This window comes from Taudactylus pleione, unplaced genomic scaffold (assembly GCF_031769625.1).
Source record: "Taudactylus pleione unplaced genomic scaffold, aTauple2 ptg000086l, whole genome shotgun sequence".
Taxonomy (NCBI): Eukaryota; Metazoa; Chordata; class Amphibia; order Anura; family Myobatrachidae; genus Taudactylus; species Taudactylus pleione.
The window spans coordinates 21,802,630-21,823,162 of NW_028284488.1; the positions used below are offsets into that span (position 1 = coordinate 21,802,630).

Below are 20,533 nucleotides of genomic sequence, written 5' to 3' on the forward strand. Positions count from 1 at the left end.
CCTGTGTCTTCCATTACTCCTTTTATATCTGTCCCCCCACCTAATTCTATCTTCTTCCACCACCCACCTTTCCATTGTGCCCCTCACAATCCACTGTTCCTCTTACCCTGTTCCTTCCTTTCGCCACCCGCTTTCTTCTTTTACTTGTTCCTCCTTCGCCCCTTACCTTCCACCTCCTTTTCTACTGAAGGTGATGGAGTCCTGATGGTGGATGATCAGAAGCAGCGAGGAGAACCCTGAGAGTGGCAGGTAAGCACAATCTTCTGTTTTAAATTATTTTTTTTCTCTTTAATGCTGCTGTTGCTGGTGAAAACTGCCATATTTTACTGCCATCAGGGTTTTTCACCAGCGACAGCAGCATTCTAGAGAAAAAAAATATTTAAAACAGAAGATTGTGTTTACCTGCCACTCTCAGGTTTCTCCTCGCTGCTTCTGATTGTCCACCATCAGGACTCCGTCACTTTCAGTAAACCTGAGAATGACAAGTAAGCACAATCTTCTGTTTTAAAAATGTTTTTCTCTGTAATGCTGCTGTCACTGTCGAAATCCCTGACGGGAGTAAAATATGCCAGTTTTCGCCAGTGGAGCTTCCCCTTATTAACAGGACAAGTATTATGGTCGTACTTGTATGGCCACAATACCTGTTCTTACAGCAAATTAAAATAAATTAAAAAAATGCTTTATTCCTCGCAGAAAATCTTTAGTTTATGTACTTTTTTTATTTATTTTTTCTTGTAGGGACGGGTGGGGGGGCCCCAGACCAGTAACTTGCCTAGGGCCCCATGAAGTGCAAATCCGGCTCTGGTGTCATATAAAGCATGCTGTAAAAGCTATTTCTTTGAATCAGGTTTCCTAAAGTTTCTCCTAAGTTTGATAGAATATGGTTGATTTCAAATTCTTTTGTAGCTTATTAGCATATATGGTATGTTCCCACCTATACATGTTTTTTCAGGTTTTTTTATTTTAATGAATCAGTATATCATATATTATTTTTTAGTTCCTTTCCTTTCTCAGAATCCTTTTGTACACCAGTGGTGGGGGAACTGTCTTTGTGTGTGTGTGGTATATGTATGCGTGTGTAACAAACCTGATTGGCAATAGAAACGTTCATGGGGGAATCTAGACATGCCCTTTGGGCAGAGCATGGCACACACCCACTCGCGCGACGCATACTACTGCTGACTATGATCTCCCTGAAACTCATTTTCAAAAGTAGGCAAGTATGCTTTAAATACCCAGATCCAAAATTTATTTACAGCAATTTATGTCACAACATGAAAAACATTGCACATGTAGATCCTGGCTCTCCGGCTGTGGTGGGTCATGCAGTACAGTAACTGCTAGATGGGCACTGGTTGCTACCTCTGGTGTAAAACGTACTGGTAGAGCTCTGCGAGTCCAGACTGTTCAGGACAAGGATTACTCTTATAATCAGGACTTAGTAGACTGATTGCCCCTCTATATCATTGCTTTACAACAACAAAAAAACAAAGTGAATCATCAAAACCCCCTGAGATCTCTTTCAGAAGAGTGTGCAAAATTGTGAGATGGTCACCTTTCATGAAAGCTTAACTAGCCCAAAGAAAACAAATATATTGAACAAATTCTTAGACTGAGATCTCAGCTGTTCTCCTCCTAACGGCTGTACTGTTAACAGTCCCTGGCAGCTGTATGCATTCCTTGTCTGAATCTAGACCACCTGCCACTATCAAGGCTATAAGAAGACTACAGTCTGGCGCTGCTGCTAAGAATTTATTGCAATGCAAACCAAATAAATACAAAAATATTCACTTATACCCCATCGGTCGCAATCTGGCTCCAAAATTCACAAATTGTTTAAAATTTAGCATTTTGTTATTTCTACAGGTGAATAGCGCCACTACAGATTCACCGTGCCAAATTCCAGCCAACAAAGTTACAATTTCGGCTGCAGTTAATGCTTCATAAAAAATACACATGTTGATATCTCAAAGTATTGCCTGGGTATTAATGTGACAAGTTCAGAATAACTGAGTTTTGAATTTTGAAAACACTAAATAAAAGGGGGAAGGGTTGAGAGGGGACAGACTGTGAAAATAAGGGTACAAAGACCCCAATATGTATTGTATTTAAATCTTTTATGTCAATGGTGCTAACTCGGTTGGATGCAAGATGCGTAAATAAAGGCAAATCAGACAATAGAAATGTACAGTACAGCTTAGAACGCTATGTATGCAGTGGCAAACGCAGGAATTCTAGATGGGGGTTTCCAAATGCTTGATTTTAGAGCGAGTGTGGTCAGTCCATGAAGAGGGCAGAATTAGTTACTTAACCAGCTTTAATAAGCATCAAAGTGTATTGTGTCATAATTCCAGCATATACAGGACCAGCGATCACAGTAAGCCATTAAATGCGGCAGTAGGGCCATCCTGCCTGAGTTGAATGTATTTATTTTAGATGTGGGCACCATTCCAGACTATTGGAGCAAGTCCAGGAGCCTGGAGGAGCAGCAGAAGAATATAGCACTGCCCTAGACATATATCTACATATTGGCTCTATAGCAGTGCATCCCTAATGGGGGGTATCCACTAAGCGATTTAAACAAGCGATTGCACGATAACGATGTCGTTATCGTGCAATCTCTTGCAAATCGCGCATGCATCGTGCATGCATCAGGGATGTTTTGGACGGAAGCGACCCGCGATGTTCGCTATACTGCGCATGCGTAAAGTTCGCAATGCGTGTGCGCAAACTAGCCGCTACGATCAGAAATTTCTCTCTCCTTGAACACAGCCAGGTCGGTAGTTTGAGTGACAGATTGAGGCGTTTGTGGGTGGTAACAGGGGAAGGTGCTTGAAAACGGGGGAGTGGAGATCCGAACGCAGGCGTGCCTAATTATGCGAACAGCGTTTTATGGGAGTGCATACGGTTTATGGGAGTGCATAATTAACAAAGTAGCGTCATGGCACATGTGACATGGGAGGTTTTTACACTGACATGATCGTAGAGCTTAAGAGAGGGTATGGTCAACCTTAAGCTCTACGACCAGTTCCGATGGTTCCCGATGGTCTCGATTAATCCTTATATGCCCGGAGATGACGTGCAATGCGTACGAGAAGGGGGCGTTTTTTTTCTTAATTCCCGAACGCTTCCTCCCCTTGGTCGGCCAGCTACCGATCCGAACTTCGGGACGCAACTTGCGAGGGAATCATTTGCATATCCGGCCCCTTTTCCCATACGACCGTGCGGCCGCTTCGACCGTCTCTGAATGAGGTCCATCTTTTCTACAACTATAACCAAAGAACAATGAGTGTCAGAAGCACTGTAATCTCATTTTATAAGGCTCTAGGCATTTTACATTTTTGATGCTTGCTGATTATTTGTGTTCAGTGTACTTTGATGGCCTTGATTCTTCACTGGGTATGATTTATTTGGCAAACTGGGAATGATATTCAGCCGAATTTTAGAATTGCCAAATTTATTGGACCATCTCTGTTATTAACAATAAGGATTTGTCTAGCTGCTTTGCTAACAAAAGTAGAATAAAGTAAACTCAAAAAAGTATTAATCCAAAGTGTTGTAAATACCTTTCAATTTAATCAACAAAGTAACAGTAGTAAGTTATAGCGCTTTCAATATTGTAACTTTGTGTTAATGACAACTGTGTTCACAACAAGCCCCAAGGCTAGCAGCTCTACACAGGAAACAAAGCCACATGCTGTATTTTCAGGAGAAGCAAAATGTATCTTAGCTACAAACTAGTACACTGCATATAATAAGGCTCCACACCTTTATGCAGCATAACATATGTGCCAACGTTGTTCCATACTAGCGGAGACAGGTGACACTTCTCATTGAACTGAAGAGCCAAGATTAACCCAAACAAGAGCCTAATTCAAGACAATAAGCACTGTTGCAGCTATTTCTTTTGAAAGTAACACAATTGCTATTCAATATAGCAATACATAAAAAGTCGGTGTGTGAAGTATCATTTGTGTGCTATCCTACATTATAGGACACTGCAGGGGAGATGTACCAAGCCTTGGAGAGAGATAAAGTGGAGAAGTTGCTCAAAGCAACCAATCAGCTTCTAACTGTAATTTATCTAGCACAGTCTGTGAATGACAGTTAGAAGTAGTGGTGACCATAGATGGCCCCGTCATTGATGAAACCATTGAACAGAAATGGTTTGTGTTTTGCACAGGCGCAGATGGTGCCGGTGCATTTGCAAAATGCATTTGTGTTTCACCATCAGGCTCAGTCATCGATATTATACCATCAGCGGATGGCCATAGATCAGGGATGGGGAACCTTTTTTTCTGCCGAGGGCCGTTTTGATATATATAACATTATTTGCGGGCCTGGTGCAGGTCATGCCCCCTCTGTGTGACATCACAGGTGGGTGGGGCCACAATTGCTAGTGATTACAGCAATGCCCGGCACATTCTGAGGATGCTGTAAGGGCAGCAGTGTAACCTTCTGAAGCATCCTAAGGATGCTCCAGGCAGCACTGCTGCATAGATTCTGACTGCAGGGTGCCAGTCTAGGCACCCTGCTAACCAGATGAGGCTAGCAGAAAAAGCTCAGAGGACCAGACCAAATGATTCTGGGGGCCTTATATGGCCCCCGGATCAGAGGTCCCCCATCCCTGCCATAGATGGTTAAAATCACTCACCATCGTCCTCTGACTATCGATGGTTGCTAAATGATCAATGGACAATGGTCAACCCTAGTTAGAAACCGATTGGTTGTCTTGGGCAAGTTCTACACTTTATCTTTCTCCAAGGCTCGATACATCTCCCATTGTGAGAGAAAACCATTTCGGTCTTTCTACAAATATAAGTAATTACTATTGGTTTTTTCGTGACATCTTCATGGCAGTGAAGACAAAAATAAATATTTGAAAGAAAATATGTAAAAAAAAAAAAGTTAATGGGGAGATGACCGATTTTATTCAATTAGGACTATGCAGTCTATAAAGACACTGGGCCCGATTCAGAGGAGGACGCAGTGTCAATGTTTGTGCAGCTTAGCGATTATTTGCTACTGTACCTGTTGAAACCGCTACGGTGCAGAGTACCGCTGAGTGTATGCAGAGACCGTTGCAGTGTATGGGGTCGCTATCAATTCAGCTGCCAGCGGAAAGTCGTGAGCGTTTCTGGGAGGTGACTGGGAGGCAGCTTGAAGTGAAAGCGAAAAAAAGGCTGTCTGAAGGGCAATATTATTGGAGCGCCACAGGCGTGTCAGTGAACGTGGCTTCGTTCTTAAAAGCAGAGGCCATGTTTAGAGGAGGTTCAGAAGGTGACACTGTGCCAGCTATAGGGCATTGTAAGGGTTGATGGTGTTCGCTATAATGCACCGATGGTGAAGTGATTGAGTCCACCGGCGGATTTGCAAGGTCTACGGACATTGAAAATGGGTGTCTCACGGCTTGCCATGTACACAAGGGGAAGACCAAGACTATCATTTACATATTATCATAGCTGCCAATCTGAAGTAAATCACAGCCGCGCATGCATTAGTCTCCACCTCTGAATCAGGCCAATATCAGCATATCTTCTATTCAGTTCCCAACTGCCTTAACTGTGTGGAGATTGCATATTCTCCCTGTGCTTATGTGGCTTTCCTCCAGGTGATCCGCTTTCCTCTCACAAATCAAAAAATATACTGGTAGGTTAGTTGGCTCCCCACCCTAGTGTGTGTACATGTGGTAGGGACATTGTAAGCTCCACTGGGGCAGGGACTGATGTGAATGGACAAATATTCTCTGTAAAAAGTTCTGCTGAATATGTACATAATATATAAAATAACCTATTTCATGACTTTCAGTATCAAATACTGGAGTTTTTCATGGGAAAAAAAAGAGGCTAAAGGGATTGCTAAATAGAAGCAGAAATGTGTGTTCTAATCATGATGTAAGTAAAACATATATCGTATGGATTACCACTTAACTGGCACGGTTGCATGGGGTGCAGCACTGCCAAATTTGACATGCAACCGTGCACTCCCGCTGCGTCCACGCGATTTACAATAGGAAATCAGTTCTGCACAAATGCTGAACTGATTTCCTTCTGCTGGCCCGGCCCCCCGACAGTGATGTAACGGGCTGACGAATTTTCACCCCAGAATGTTGAGCAAAGAGCATTCCGGAGCCCAGAAGCCTGGCAGAAAAAGTTAAAATCCTGTGGCTGATGATCAGTCCCCCCCCCCCCCCCCCCGAACCACTCCTCTGCCACTTGGTGGGAGGGGGGTAACTATTAATACCTAGTTTTTTGCACCTTTAGGGGATGGATGGAGTAGGAACTTCAATAGGGACCTACAGACACTAAGATTTTTTTACTAAAACATTTAAATATACTTTAAAAAAACCAATATATTTTTATTTCATAAAATTTGTAAAAAACAAAAATTTTTGTAATTTTTTTTAATTGTCTGTTATATGATTAAAAACACTTATTTACAAGGTGTATATTAAAACAAATTACAGTGATCACAATAGAGCATATAAGTAAACTCTACAACCATGGTACTTTTTGTGGTCATTACATTGTGGCATATGAAGAAATAAAAACATAACACATACAAATATTATTTAGTGACTTGGTCACATTACCAGTAAGCGAGGGAAGGATGTTCCTTAAGGGCCTGTGTGGGAAGTGCTGGCAACTTCTTTAAATCTGTTCTTGTAAGTTCATCACTAAATAGAGAGAAATGGTAATGGTCATAATACATAACGGAACATGTTTGACAAGTACTATAGATTGTAAGCTTGCGAGCAGGGCCTTCCTACCTATATATCTGTCTGTTATTACCCAGTTTTGTTCTATTAATGTTTCCAATTGTAAAGCGCAGCGGAATATGCTGCGCTACATAAGAAACTGTTAACAAATAAGTACAGCTGTCCAAATCCTGATTGGTTATTTCTTAGCGTCTGTACGGCGTCTAACCTTCCTGCACAACAGACAGACACATCACAGCACCAATGTAATCCAATCACCTGTATTGAAGGTAGCTCTTTGAAAAGATAATTTTAGTGAAGCATATGTAAAAAACCTCATAACAGACAGACATTAAAAGTATACCTGGGACTGCTGAACAGACAAAGTTCCTTTTTAAAAACTATATTTTTTCAAGCAATATAGGAATTTTCCACTGTGTTATTATGTTGTTCTTAAATGTATTCCTTCTTAATTATATAAAATTGGTGGGACTCCCTCTCCTGGGTCCACAATATTTACTCTATTAAGCAGGGTCCTGAAATTTACAACCAGCACCCCTACAGAACACCTTTGGGTAAATGTACAATTACTTGGTGCTGGAGAGATCTGATACAGTGGCTGAATGTAATGGGGCCCATACATCAGTAATCAATTGGGGCAATTCTGTGTTTTGCAGAGGATTGTCTAAAAAAATCAAATAAAAAAAAAATCACCACTGTATGGGGTTCACAATCATCAATTCCGACCAAAAAGTGATCATATGTGTGAACCAGAATGTCCAACATGTTGGATTTTGACAACCAATCAGGGCTGTAGATTGCTAGTGAATGGTACCGATCAGTCATATGCAGACCATTACTAGTAAAATGATGAGACTTTTACGATTGGCAGATCCGTTCTTTGGTGAAAATGATCTGCAGATCGCTAGTACATATTGGCAATGTATGGGAGAATATTGGTGAATTGGAGTATCATTAAATTGGGGAAAAAACGCAGTATTTTATTTGAGATTGCTGATGTTTGGGCCCCATTACATGTGTCTGTTGATTGAAAGGAATTACATCAGACCTCATGAGATGGGGAGAGGAGTGAATAGTGAAGATGCCCTGCATCATTCCTGACTATATGTAATTCCCAGGACTCCACACAACAGACTTAATCAAGGGATCTAGGGAGGAGACCCCCAGCAAAGTGATAAGACATTTAAGTGAGGGAATTAAAAAAAATACACAGTAGCCATATTTTTCCAGGGATGAGCAGGTGCAGCAAGCACGTACGTTACACACGATCATATGCCAGAATGGCCGATGGCCTCAGGGCCGGCTCGAGGAGCGCAGCTTCCGCTGTACAGGGTAGCAGTCACCTCTCGGACTTCGGAGGTGTAGTTTCTCCTGTTTGCACAAGTACCATTATTTTCATACACAGAAACAGAAGACAATCTATTGTTCTTGCTACTAATTTACCTCAAAAACATAAAATGTACTGGGGATGCAAACGCCTCTCATCAGGCCTTTAGCTATAAGTAACTGATTGTTTTTTCCTGCCCCTAACTATGATCACACAAATGTCCCATACATACAATTTTTAAACAACAACAATTTTATCCCACAGCTATCAAAATTTTCATATCTAAAACATTGTAAGGTATATAACAGACTGAATCCGGCCCTACGTCTCTGTTTATTGGGATTCTGGATTAGCAAAGGTGGAAGCTGCAGCGTTTGCTGGTGCGTCTGTTGGCGGATTTGGAGCAGCGATAATATGCAAAAGCTAGTTTCAGCCTTCCCTCTGTATACTAGTGTACACCTGAATGTGCAAGCACTGAGCGTCCCACTTTCAGCATCTCTGCACACTGTAACATCGACAGTGATTCTCCACATCCACCATCGGCACTGTCACCAGCCCTATGGCAGGTGCCAGGTGCAATTTCTGCGTCTGAACATGGCTTCTGTGGCTGCGGCTGAGAACGCAGCAGCTCTCACCGACACACCTGTAGCACTCCCATAACACGCCCATGAGACGGACTGTCATACTGAATCTAAGGCTTTTCTTTATCAGCCACATTGTGGGCTGCAGCTGCAAACTCACGTATGCGACCATCTCAGAAATGAGCTGCAAACATGTAACATTTTCCAGACTCTCTTCTGATTCCATTTGCATACAACTCGGAATAAAAGCCCTGTGGGGCTGATCCTGAGCGGGACGCAGCAGCGCTATCAGATATATTGGCGCAATGTTTTTCATCTGTGCATGTGTCTCTATTTTGTACATACAGTTGCAGTATAGATTTGGATGCACATTAGCAGAAGTGTTAGGGGAGGTAACAGGGGTGTGGGGCTAAAATGATGCACAGAAATGTTGTCTTATGGTAGTGATGTAACACGGGCGTGCTGCGAAAAGCAATTCCGTACAGAGATGATGAACAGCTCACAAAGGAGGCAATTCCCAGACAGAGAAACTGGACCTGCCATAGGGCTGGTGTAAGCTTCAATGGTGCGTCCGATAGTGGTGTCTAAAGATGCAGCAAGCAGTATTTCTATACCTAAGGATGCTGGCATTTGGGGTCTCACTCCTTGCACATTGGGACGTACGGATCTCTACCAGGGAATGACTTTGTAGCAGCATTAGCAGAAAAGCGCAGATGCGACTGCGGAAAAGAGGCAGCCGTGTCTGACTCAGAATCTGCCCGTGTGTGTGCCAGGCCTCTTTGTGTGACAGGTTATCAAAGACAAACTGAAAACAGTATAAATTCTGACAGGGTTAATAAACATAAATCATGCAGTCCCCTCCCTTCCCTGCACAACTCCCCCCGAGGACTGCAGCTGCCTAATGAATAGCTTACCCTTTGCTTGTAATTAGAACACCTTAATAATAAAATGCATTATGGTAGGTCAAAATGACATAATTAGCTCATTTCATCTGGGTGCTGAAATGAAATGCAGTGCTTTTATCTTGTAGTATGAGAAAGTAACCGTAACATGCTTGTGGCCGTGAGGGGATTAAAATCTCCACGTGTAAAACCTGCCATCCCAGTGCGTGGTTCAGAGGAATCGGAATTCCACCAAATATGCTCTGTAACATGGCTAAAACTGCTGAGTAAGTGTGAATGTACAATACACATTACACAAACCATTTATCATTTGTACAAAAAGAGCCAGAAATAAAACACAGTGACCATAAAAATGAAAACTAATAAACTCAATGTTTAATGCTGTGTGTGTGTGTGTGTGTGTGTGTGTGTGTATGTGTGTGTATGTGTGTGTTTCTAGCATATAGCACATGAAAGCAAAATTATAGCCACAATATCAATAGAAGCCTGAAGACTGTAAACCAGTATGGATGAGAAAGAATATAGAAAACAAAAGACACCTTTGTGGCATCTCTGGCGCGTTCTCAGCGGCTTACAAAAGTCAGGCCCTTTATACTATTGTTTCCTTATATAATGGACCCTATTATTACAAAGCCAATATTCAAGGATCATACTTCAGCTATTCTTTACTTTCTATGTACACAATAAAATATACTGACTTATTTCCCTGTTTGTGAGATTTATATTTCAAACTGCTTTCTCTTTTATCATGGCTAGACCTGGTTTAATTTTTATGAACTATCTAAACAGCAATCACTTTATCTCACTCTTGTCTAGAACTTTTGAGGTATCTTCAGAGAGAAAGGCCACAGTATGTAATTCATGTGTACCTTGCACGTATCACCTATTCCCACAGGAGGGAACTTTTAAACTGTTTGAACAGACGTTTGACTTTCAGCTCACTAGGCCTAGTGACGTAGCAGAGGCACAATGCAACTTGTGGTGTCACTGTCACTAGTTCTAGGGAACCAACAGGTTGAATATTGGTTCAACCCATTAAATAGATGCCTCCTTGTTAGGGGACTGGTACATTCTACATGTTACCCATACTTGCCTACTCTTCTTGAATGTCCAGGAGACTCCCGAATTTCGGAGAGCTAAGCCAACCTCTCGGATCGGCCCACTTCCCCAAAGCAATGCATGGCGAGTCTAGTGATCGTTGCGGAGAGCGGAACTGTGATGATGCGATTCATAGTTCCAACTCCCTTGCATCTCCCACCTGGGCCTCCCCCCCTTTCATCTCTCAGGGGGACTGGGAAAAAAGTATGATGCTTATTTTATTCAAATCAAGTATCGGCATCCCTGGGATTGTTTGGTAGAGCAGATGACAGTGAGAGAAGTCCAAAATGAACACTACATATGAATCAATCCATTCTTTACTGTAAGTCGGCGTGCAGTGTATAAAGATGGCACCTTACCAAAATCCAGGTGAATGCCCTTCGCAAGCATGTGCGCCACTAGATCTGCTCATATGCTTATACAATGGGAAACAAGTTCCTCTCTGCAAACAAGTAAGCTGTGTGCTTTCTCTCCCTGTAAATCCTGCTAAACTGCTCACATGCGGACGCCCCTTTCATCTCTTCCCTCACAATCTCTTGTATTGTGTTTCCAGGACAGTTTATAGACTGTTGGATAGGCTAGTGGTGTCACTAGCTATTACATTAGCTTATTCTGCAACAATATCTGTAGTGTTTTGCATCAATGTTTTAATAGGCAAGCGCAAGATTTGTGTAAACAGCCCCACATCTAGCAGCATTCCATTACACTAACACACAATACCAGACTTCCAAATACAAATGAACAGAGAACATAAATAAACAGCAATAATTGCGGAATTGAATAATGGGAACCAGTGAATAGATTAATTCAGAATTTTTTTTTATAACAGACCCAAAATACAGCTAAACAGCTACTATAAGGAAGGAAACATTGGGTGGGCCAAAACTTTGACAGCTGTGCGATATATTACAGTAGGAATTTTTTGCACATAATGGCACATAGATGTTTGGCAGCAAGTCCCAATAGTTTTGTGTTTTTCTCTGTGATACATGGTAAAAAGACTTGAGGCTTCCCAGTATTTTCCAGTATGCTTCCTAAGACAGCCCCGCCAGCTAGAACTGACATTTCCCCTGCACTCTCACAGCCTCAAAAAGTTTTAAAGTATACCATACCACATACACTGAATGGTTGTCTAGATTGGTGCCAGCTCTGCGAGTACCTGAGCAGCACCCAATAGTTTTGCTGCCACTGTCCATGCCTGTGCAAGGCTTTATTTTATATGAGAGGAGGCCACATGAACACTCCCAATCAATTTAAAAACATAGGTTCCTACGGATGTCTATGAAGCCATATGGACAGCAGACGTGACATCTCCTACAAATATATGTTTTATTTTGAATACCAAGTCAGGAAAGGGCTTATTTACTAAGTAAGACCACTGTACTGAATGAACTTAGGGCCTGATTCAGACCAGTTAGCTAAGCTGCGTACGCAAGCTATGGGTGATTATCGCATGTTTCCGCATGCGGCAATATACGCATGTGCGAGTCACTCATTGCGGTCGGGAATGGAGCGCTCGTAGGACACAGACTGGACGCTACTTTGATTGACAGATAGCGCCGTTTGTGGGTGGTAACAGGGGAAGGTGCTTGTGAACGGGGGAGTGGATGTGTGAACGCAGGCGTGTCTGGATGTCTAAACGGCATTTTAAGGGTGTGCATAATTAGCAAAGAAGTGTCATTGTACACGTCACTTGGTTGTATTTCAGTCTGCAGTGATCGCAGTGCTTGTGGCGGGGTAAGGTCTACCTCAAGCGCTGCGTTGCGCTCCGATGGCTCTCGATGGTTTTGATTGTGCAGTCACTTCCTGGAGATGACGTGTGCTAAGAGAGAAAGGTGGGCGGCTTTATACTCCGGAGTGCGATCGCTCTGCCGTCGCTCTCTAAGACATAGAGGGCGTCCTTTCACCAGACAGTGTAATCGCAGCATTTGCATACCCGGCCCCTTTTAGCTGCGTGAGAGCGCAGCTTAGCATCTGGGTCTGCATGAGCGCCTTAGTGAACATGAGTTAGCACATATGCTGGCGTGTGTCATGTTTAATGTGGGCTAAATAAAACAGAAAAAAGAAATCTACCCAAGTGGTTTTTTTTGTTACTATCTTGTTAGTAAAATTATTCTAAATGAAGAAACTTATTACCAATATATTACTTTATACCATCGCCAGGCACTGCTCCCTGGCATGCTTGACTATGAAGTGACCCCAGCGGTTAAGTTTTTACCAGGCAGTAACATTTAGTCAAATCATCTTGCAGACATGGGACTGCCCCTACTTTAGTCAGTATGACAAGAGCAACAATACGTGTACCTGTAATCAAACAGCCATTCAAAGCAGTCGACATTAATAAAATGCGTCTGAAATCCCAAATTTACAAATATGCGCAGTAGATGAGCATGCTCTATACAGTGATTTCTATTGTATACTCTACAAGGTGAGTCAGAGAGTGGACAGCTGCTGTCCAGGGTTCAGCACTCAGCTGTTACCAGGACTAACTCCCTCATCCCAGCTTCCGCGCACTGATGGCTTAACCCGTTTCCTGCATGTCATGATAATAAACAATGACTGTATTCTTTAGGTCACAAACAAAAGGGTGTCAATACAGCATAGCATATACTCTATGGCATCTCGGCTTCCAAAATGAATGTAAGCCAATGTTCCTGTAAACACACGCTTGCTGAGAAGCCTTCGTCAATATCGCCACTATTCGGTAGAATATGGGGAAGTATGGGGAAGATCAGAATACCAGTCAATGTACAATGTATACTATATAGTATGCTACATAGCAGATTAATACACATTAATGAATGCAACTCAAGGACCCCATGAAGCAAGGTTAAAGTACCTACACTTTAATGACCATTGTCTTTTCAGCCTGTGTGCACAAGCCCCCATAGGTGGCTGAGTTATTTACATACTGTAGATCTTGCTGTATTTTGGTCTCCAGAAAAATGGCTGCCACTTGTACAGCTCATTCAGAGCAAAGTCAGGTACTTTAGGAATAATAATATGTAATTTATATAAATTTTTCTCCTAATAGGAATCAAAGTGCTTTGCATTTGCCTAAATAGCACAAAATACAAAACAAGCTTAACAAGGGACATTAGTGAAATGCTTGGGTGAACAGGAAAGTCTTAAGTCTATTTTTGAAGGACTCTAAAGTGGAGGCTTCTCGAACTGTGTGAGGAAGTGAGTTCCAAAGAGTCGGAGCCACAAAGCTGAAAGCTCAATCCCCAAATGAATTCCGGAAGATTCTAGATACTGTTAATAGTCTTTTGTCAGCAATAGAGTGGGACAGTAAGGGATCAGAAGCTGCTTCAAGTACCTTTTAGCCCTGGTCATGTAGGGCTTTGAACAAGAGACAGATTTCTGTATTCTAGATCTTATTCTCAGCCTTTGTTTTATGTCTGTCTGTGTGTTCCATGTGTGTGTCCATCTATGTGGGGGACATAGAGCTGTAATTATAGATGCATTTTAATCAAATCAGAGAGGACCAGCTGACTGTATACTCATACACATGGAATTTGTTTTTTTGTGCCATTTGTAATTGCCACTCTTGCGCAGCACAAATGCTGCTTCACCGCTGTGCTATGCAAGCAGTGAAGGTGGTTTCAAAAGGGCAAAGTCATACTGGGACAGCGTCCTACTGGATCAGCTTGACCTCAATGGTAATTGCTCTGTTCATTCATTTGCTAGCACTGTGAATAGTGGGCCTGATTCAGCAAGGAACGCACGCTAGCAGACGCATGCACCTAGCCACTGCGAGAAAATGCTAATCAATGGATACGCACGGAGACTGCAGCACAAGAAGCAGACACCCAGCAAAACATAAAGCCGCCCACCTATGCCGTGAGTGACTGCGTAAACATTGGGAACATTGAGTGCCATCGAAGCTGCGTGTAAGCTAAGGGTTGACCTGACCCTGCCGCAGGACTTGAGAGATTCCTGCACGTAGAGAGGTCGCCCGGCTGCATGAGGCGCCGCTGAGATTAATTTATGCATGACCCTGTAACGGTGTGCGAACGCACAGGCACGCCTGCGTTCGGCCGACCACCCCGTCACCACCCACAAACGGCACTTCCTGTCAATCAACATGGAAGGTCTCTGCAGGCTCCCTGCATACTCAGAGAGCCCTTACCATACTCAGCGACCTGTTCACGTACACACAATGCATACGCATATCGCAAACATCGGCTCGCACCGTGCGTTCTCTCACTTGCGTTGCTTACTGAATCAGGCCCTCTGTCCCTTAATAAATAAGCATCTTGGCTACTAGGATGACTGATATTAAAATGCCTGAACTGGTCAGCAATACCCATGTTTATAATGTGTGCATATAAAACATAAGCCAGCTGTTCCTTTCAATTGAGAAACCTAGTTTTTCTATTAAAATTTGAAGTTCAATGAACATTTAGCAGGGCAGTAGGTAGACCATGGGTGTTCTACATTCCAGAAATCTCTGTTTATCCTTAAAGGGTTTACTATTGTTGCAGGTAACCAGAGACCAGAGGAATACTAGTAAATATGTATCTCACAAAAATGTAACAAGAAAAAGGTTTAATTTACCGCGAAACCCAAAAGGTCTTGTGTTAAAAGAACAAGAGTACTGCACTTAACAGCACACAGGCCCTGGGCTAATATTTGCTATGCTATCTGGAATCTTTCAGGTTTCTGCTTTTCCCCTATTAGATAAGTATGCAGAAAGTTTGGTGGTGAGGACACAAACATACTTTGCAAAACAGAGAGAATGCTAAATATCTATAAACAGTGATGTATGATAACCATTGCAACCACTTGAATTGCATAATTTTTGCATCACCAAACCTTTTTGTGACCTCTCTTGTTAAAATTCCTTTTATGCCCAGTTTCACTCATTCATTGCAAAGTCATTTGTTTATTTTAAAAGGAGTGCTTCACTGGGAATGTGTGGCAAACATATTCTGGAGGAATGGGTAAAACAGGGAAACAATCTTGTCATGTACACATCACCTGGAGCTGTGGGATCAGGTACGCATTGCATTACTTGCAATAGATTGCAGCATGTGTACATGTAAACAGACAAAGGACTAAGTGTGTGTGTTATTGTTTCTATAGGGTTTAGCTTTATGCAATCTATTTTACTAGCTCACATTTCACTGAGCAATTAATCCAACAAATCAGGTATCTCTTTCCATAGCTTATTAAACACACTCGCAGCTTTCCTTAAAAGGCTTTTTGTGCGTCTGCTTATGGGAAACATAAAAAATCCCCCACCCCATATGGCATGAGATGTAACAGAAAGATTAAAGCCATATTACGTTTCCTGGCCTGCTGCGCTGGTTTTCTTAACCCCTTTGGAGACAGAAGACATAAAGCAAATTGCTAAGGATAAATAACAGAACAGGCACAAATAGGAAAAGCAAGGTTAGATCATTCCTTTGCGGCTTTCAATTCTACTAGTTTAAAAAAAAAAGAAATAATGTTAAGCAAAAAAACACACACAGAAAGCACTGTATATAATATAGAACAGAACATGGATCTTGAAAGATAGGTTTGGAAAAGCCATTTACCGACAGATAACTTATCGCCGGCATTAACCGGCTCTTTAATATATGGGAGAGGGGATTTGCCAAATGTTTCTAATTCTGTACCATACCCAAATAACATTATTATGTCTTAAATATGTTTTAAATAAAAAACAACAACAATATAGTACTTAAAAGTGGTGGTTACTGTAGGACAATCCTCACCCATCCGTCTTTGCTAATTGCTGCTTTGTCTCACTAGAGGCTGATAATATTCAGTGCTGGCACATTTAAGCTATGGGAAACATGTATAGCTGTGTATGTAAGGCAACAACTGACTGGGCAGTGCTGCAGCCTGCTACATGTTACATGTGTTACACGATGCTATGGCTGTTACATGTTACATGTGTTACATGATGCTATGGTTGCTACATGTTACATGTGTTACACGATGCTATGGGTGTTACATGTTACATGTATTACATGATGCTATGGCTGCTACATGTTACATGTGTTACACGATGCTATGGCTGCTACATGTTACATGTGTTACACGATGCTATGGCTGTTACATGTATTACATGATGCTATGGTTGCTACATGTTACATGTGTTACAGTACTGTATATCTATTTAGAGTGAATAATGAGTCTTGTGCAAAGACAAACAATTATCAACTGATCTTTATTTGCAGGAAGATACTATCAGGCACTACTGCACACCAGGTTTAACTTTAACAACTAATTAGTTTATATATTTGCATGTTTTACCTGTATACAATACATTTATACCTTTCCCACATTAGTTGCATAAGTGGTCTGAAGTTGATTTTAATAATAAAGACTATGTATATGCAAATATTTGAACAAATATATTAGCAATAAGCTTCTACCAAAATATGCCCCTTTATTACAGGGTACCTTCCTGACATTCGGGGAGACTTGGCAAGTATGTTACAAGTATTACAGGTATATTACATTGCTGTGTCAGACCCAACCCCACTCCCCTTGCTGTAACCATATATTATATTTAAAATACAATATATTATGCACTTTTTGAAACTTGATTGTAATTTCTGATAAAGCTTGATAGCGAAACGCTGCGTTGGCAGCGGCGTGTGTTACCCGTTCCAATGTATTTTATTATATGTATATACCAACAGTAGTGTGTTATTATGTGCATTGAGCGCTATGTAAGATAAGAGCTGCGTCTAATGTGATATACTTAAAGAGGGGTGGAATTAATGTCCATGCTGATGGTGCTATATTTACATATCCCCCAGAAGCTCTGATAACAGCAGGAGAAATCTCCTGTTTAAACAACTATTTTGGAAAAAGAACCAGTACTTTAAAGGGGAATCCTTTTGGATAACGTGAATAATTTAATATTCTTTGTTCTGGCGGGTATCTATTGTCAAAAAAATTTTCTTTCACACCTTAAACTTAATGACATATAAGGAGAGTTACTTCCTACTGAAAATTTCAATATAACTGTGAACAACAGAATTATTTGAATAAAGAGATATATATCTCGAGGTGTAAAAATGTAATATGTCACATGATTTGATGGACAGACAATAAAATGAAGAGCCTATATAAGGATTCTATATTTAGGGACATATGACCACATGATGTGATAATACCCCGTGTTAGCAGCCTTAACACACACACTGTCAGTTATTGACTGAACTTTACTATACTAATATTGATAAGATTATTTGTGACTCATTTATGTCACCTCTTATAGATTCAATTAGGTATACTTTTTGATATAAACAGACATATAATCACAAGTCAATTCAGTCAGTCTTTATTATGACACAATAGGTCGGGATACACACGCCGCCTTTATTTTAATCACATTTTCTTTCTTTGTGATACACTCTATTATTTTAAATTATTTTCGCTGCTTTTTTTCTTTGAATGGATATTTATTGTTAACACGAATAAAAGTAAAGTTTTAATTTATTGTGCACCACATATGACATTTTCTTCTCTGTCCTTCTTTTCCTATATATATGACATTGATGTCAGTGGTAGCACCCCTCAAATATAGAACTGTTGTAGAAAATACATTTTTCCAATATATATGATATGAGGGTTACAACGTTCTCCTTGATTGAGAAATAATAATTCTAGTGCGACTGTAGATTTCTCTTCTGCTCAGTAACATGACAGGGGAATCAGGGACCAATAATGCCTACTAGTGGTGAGGTCATTCGTTTCCTGCATTAAACTCAAGTTCACAATAAATCAATAAACAGTCTACTTTTACACTATGTACATTTTACCAGCTTATTTAAAATAAATAAATAAAAGTCACAGCTTTCTCACTATAATTTAGCACTTTCCCATATATGAATGTATACCTTGTTCACAAAATATTATCAGTGGTTTTGGGATTAAATTGCAAGAAGATTGATGGTACATTCTTGTTCGCTTTGATTTAGTAAAATAAGTGATTCATTTGGTAGATGTAATACCATAATAACTAGGTTATCAAAGTTATAAGATCACCATAATATTTATAAGTGTACCTTGGACCTGCGATGAGGCCCGCACATTGCCTCTGGGGCACAGAACACCAGCATGCAGTATTTACAATACATAGCACACATTTTTACTTTAACCTATTCCTGGCACCTAGAGGATGTGAGAAAAAATCAACGAAGTAAATTGCAGACATTTAAGGGTCACATGACTTAGACCAAAGATGTCATAGATCCTATGGGAATTAAACTCAACTCTTTTTACTCATTTACTCTGATTTTGTACTTTGTTAAGCGAATTAGTCATTCTAATTGGTCTATTGTGTAACAACTACTTGTTATCTCCAACCAAAAAGTTACTCTGCTACTGGACACATTTTGGCATGCACATGTGATCTCTGTGCTTATGTTACATAACCCCTAAACTCTTAGATACATCCATTAATGTGAAACAATGATGATTGTGAACTATTTATGGAAGTTAAAACAGACCCAGTGTGTCCTGAAAGTACATCTTCTGAGACTGCTATCCATCACAGCCTATGAAAGGAATCTCTTTCAACTTCATTTATAGAAATGGCAGTACTCACTAGGTTCAACATGTAATATGATACACTGAAAATGACAGGGAAGTTCAAGGTTGCACCCCTAAGATTTTTGCTTTTAGAGTACAGGAAATAGGACTTGTGGATTATTATATTGAAATCATTACCAGCTGGGTATTTCTCAATCATGTCTTTCCCAGGACATGTCAGAAATGAAAAGGTTAAATAATGAAAAATCTGCAACATACGATATTCCTGAACTCCTGCGAAGAACTCCATTTCACATACTGAAAGAACAGATCCCTCCAAATAAGCCATGATTGAAAACAGACATGATTGGTTATTATGTGGCAAGCATCTAATGGTAATTATATATTATTATACACAGTTTATAACATTTGCTATACTGTGTTTCCGGCTTCTATATGCTATGATTCCACACCCACACAAAGCAAGGGTGGCAAGCATGGGTAGATTCTGCATGCATCAAGGACACCAAACACAAATCCAAGTTGAATGTGTTATAGTGTTGTCCAAGTTTTTCATTGTACTTTAGTTGTGAACACATGGCTGTTACCGATCTCACACTGGGGTATGAATATGAATGGATCAGAAAAGATCTGTCCATTCAGTTTATTTATTCATCCACAAATACACCCATTTCACCTTTTCACACATACTGTATAAAAAATATATACCCACATATATTGTCCCTTCTTTTGTGCAATTGCAGATCTGGCGGAAATAATAATAAATGGTACTTCAAAGTCCTCCTTATTGTTATCTTAGGTCCATTTTTCCATTGAATTCAAATTTGTAGCCGTGTGGTGGTTTGTGTGCCCTTGTGTGGTGTGACACCGCCTCCTTCTCATGCTTGCACTGCCGCCGCAAATGAGTTTAACAAGACTAAAAGTTGTGAGGTTTGCTATAGTGTGCTGTTTGTAATAATGTAGTGTCTGGAGGGGAATGGGGGGATAATATGCTAAGAAATTCAATTATTGAAGTTAATCAAATATTTCCCTCAAAAATAAGCAAAACATTTACTCCAAATGTATGGTAGGGTTGCCAGGTAACATACAGTAAGCACGTATGCTGTTTGGTTGCACTACAATTATATCAAATGCAGGCTTGCAATGCAGGTATGGACTGTGCATCTGAATTAATTAACGTTTTGAATATACATGGTATCTGGTTGTATGTGACCTGGCAACTATAGCTGAATACATGTTCACTATCATCCTTTTCATAGTTAGATAGCATTATACATTTTTTGCATAGTTTTAAAATCTATTTTTGGATTCCTGGCAATTAAGGGTTATTTTTACACTCTATACACTCTGCATCAACCCCATTTCTTTTTAGAATGTAAGCTCTTGC

The 20,533-nt window shown here is 40.7% G+C and overlaps 1 protein-coding gene across 6 annotated transcripts in view; it reads right to left on the reverse strand.

The window, feature by feature from the left end:
* FRMD4A (FERM domain containing 4A) overlaps positions 1-20,533 on the reverse strand; it is a 481,635-nt gene that overhangs the window by 78,970 nt on the left and 382,132 nt on the right. For all 6 annotated transcript variants that reach the window (XR_015877834.1, XM_088468780.1, XM_088468779.1 and 3 more), the window contains exon 8: positions 6,593-6,676. Coding sequence is in view for 5 of the 6 variants with exons in the window: in XM_088468780.1 (XP_088324906.1) it covers positions 6,593-6,676 (84 nt within the window). In the remaining variant the exon portion in view is untranslated. The remainder of the gene's footprint in view (positions 1-6,592; positions 6,677-20,533) is intronic.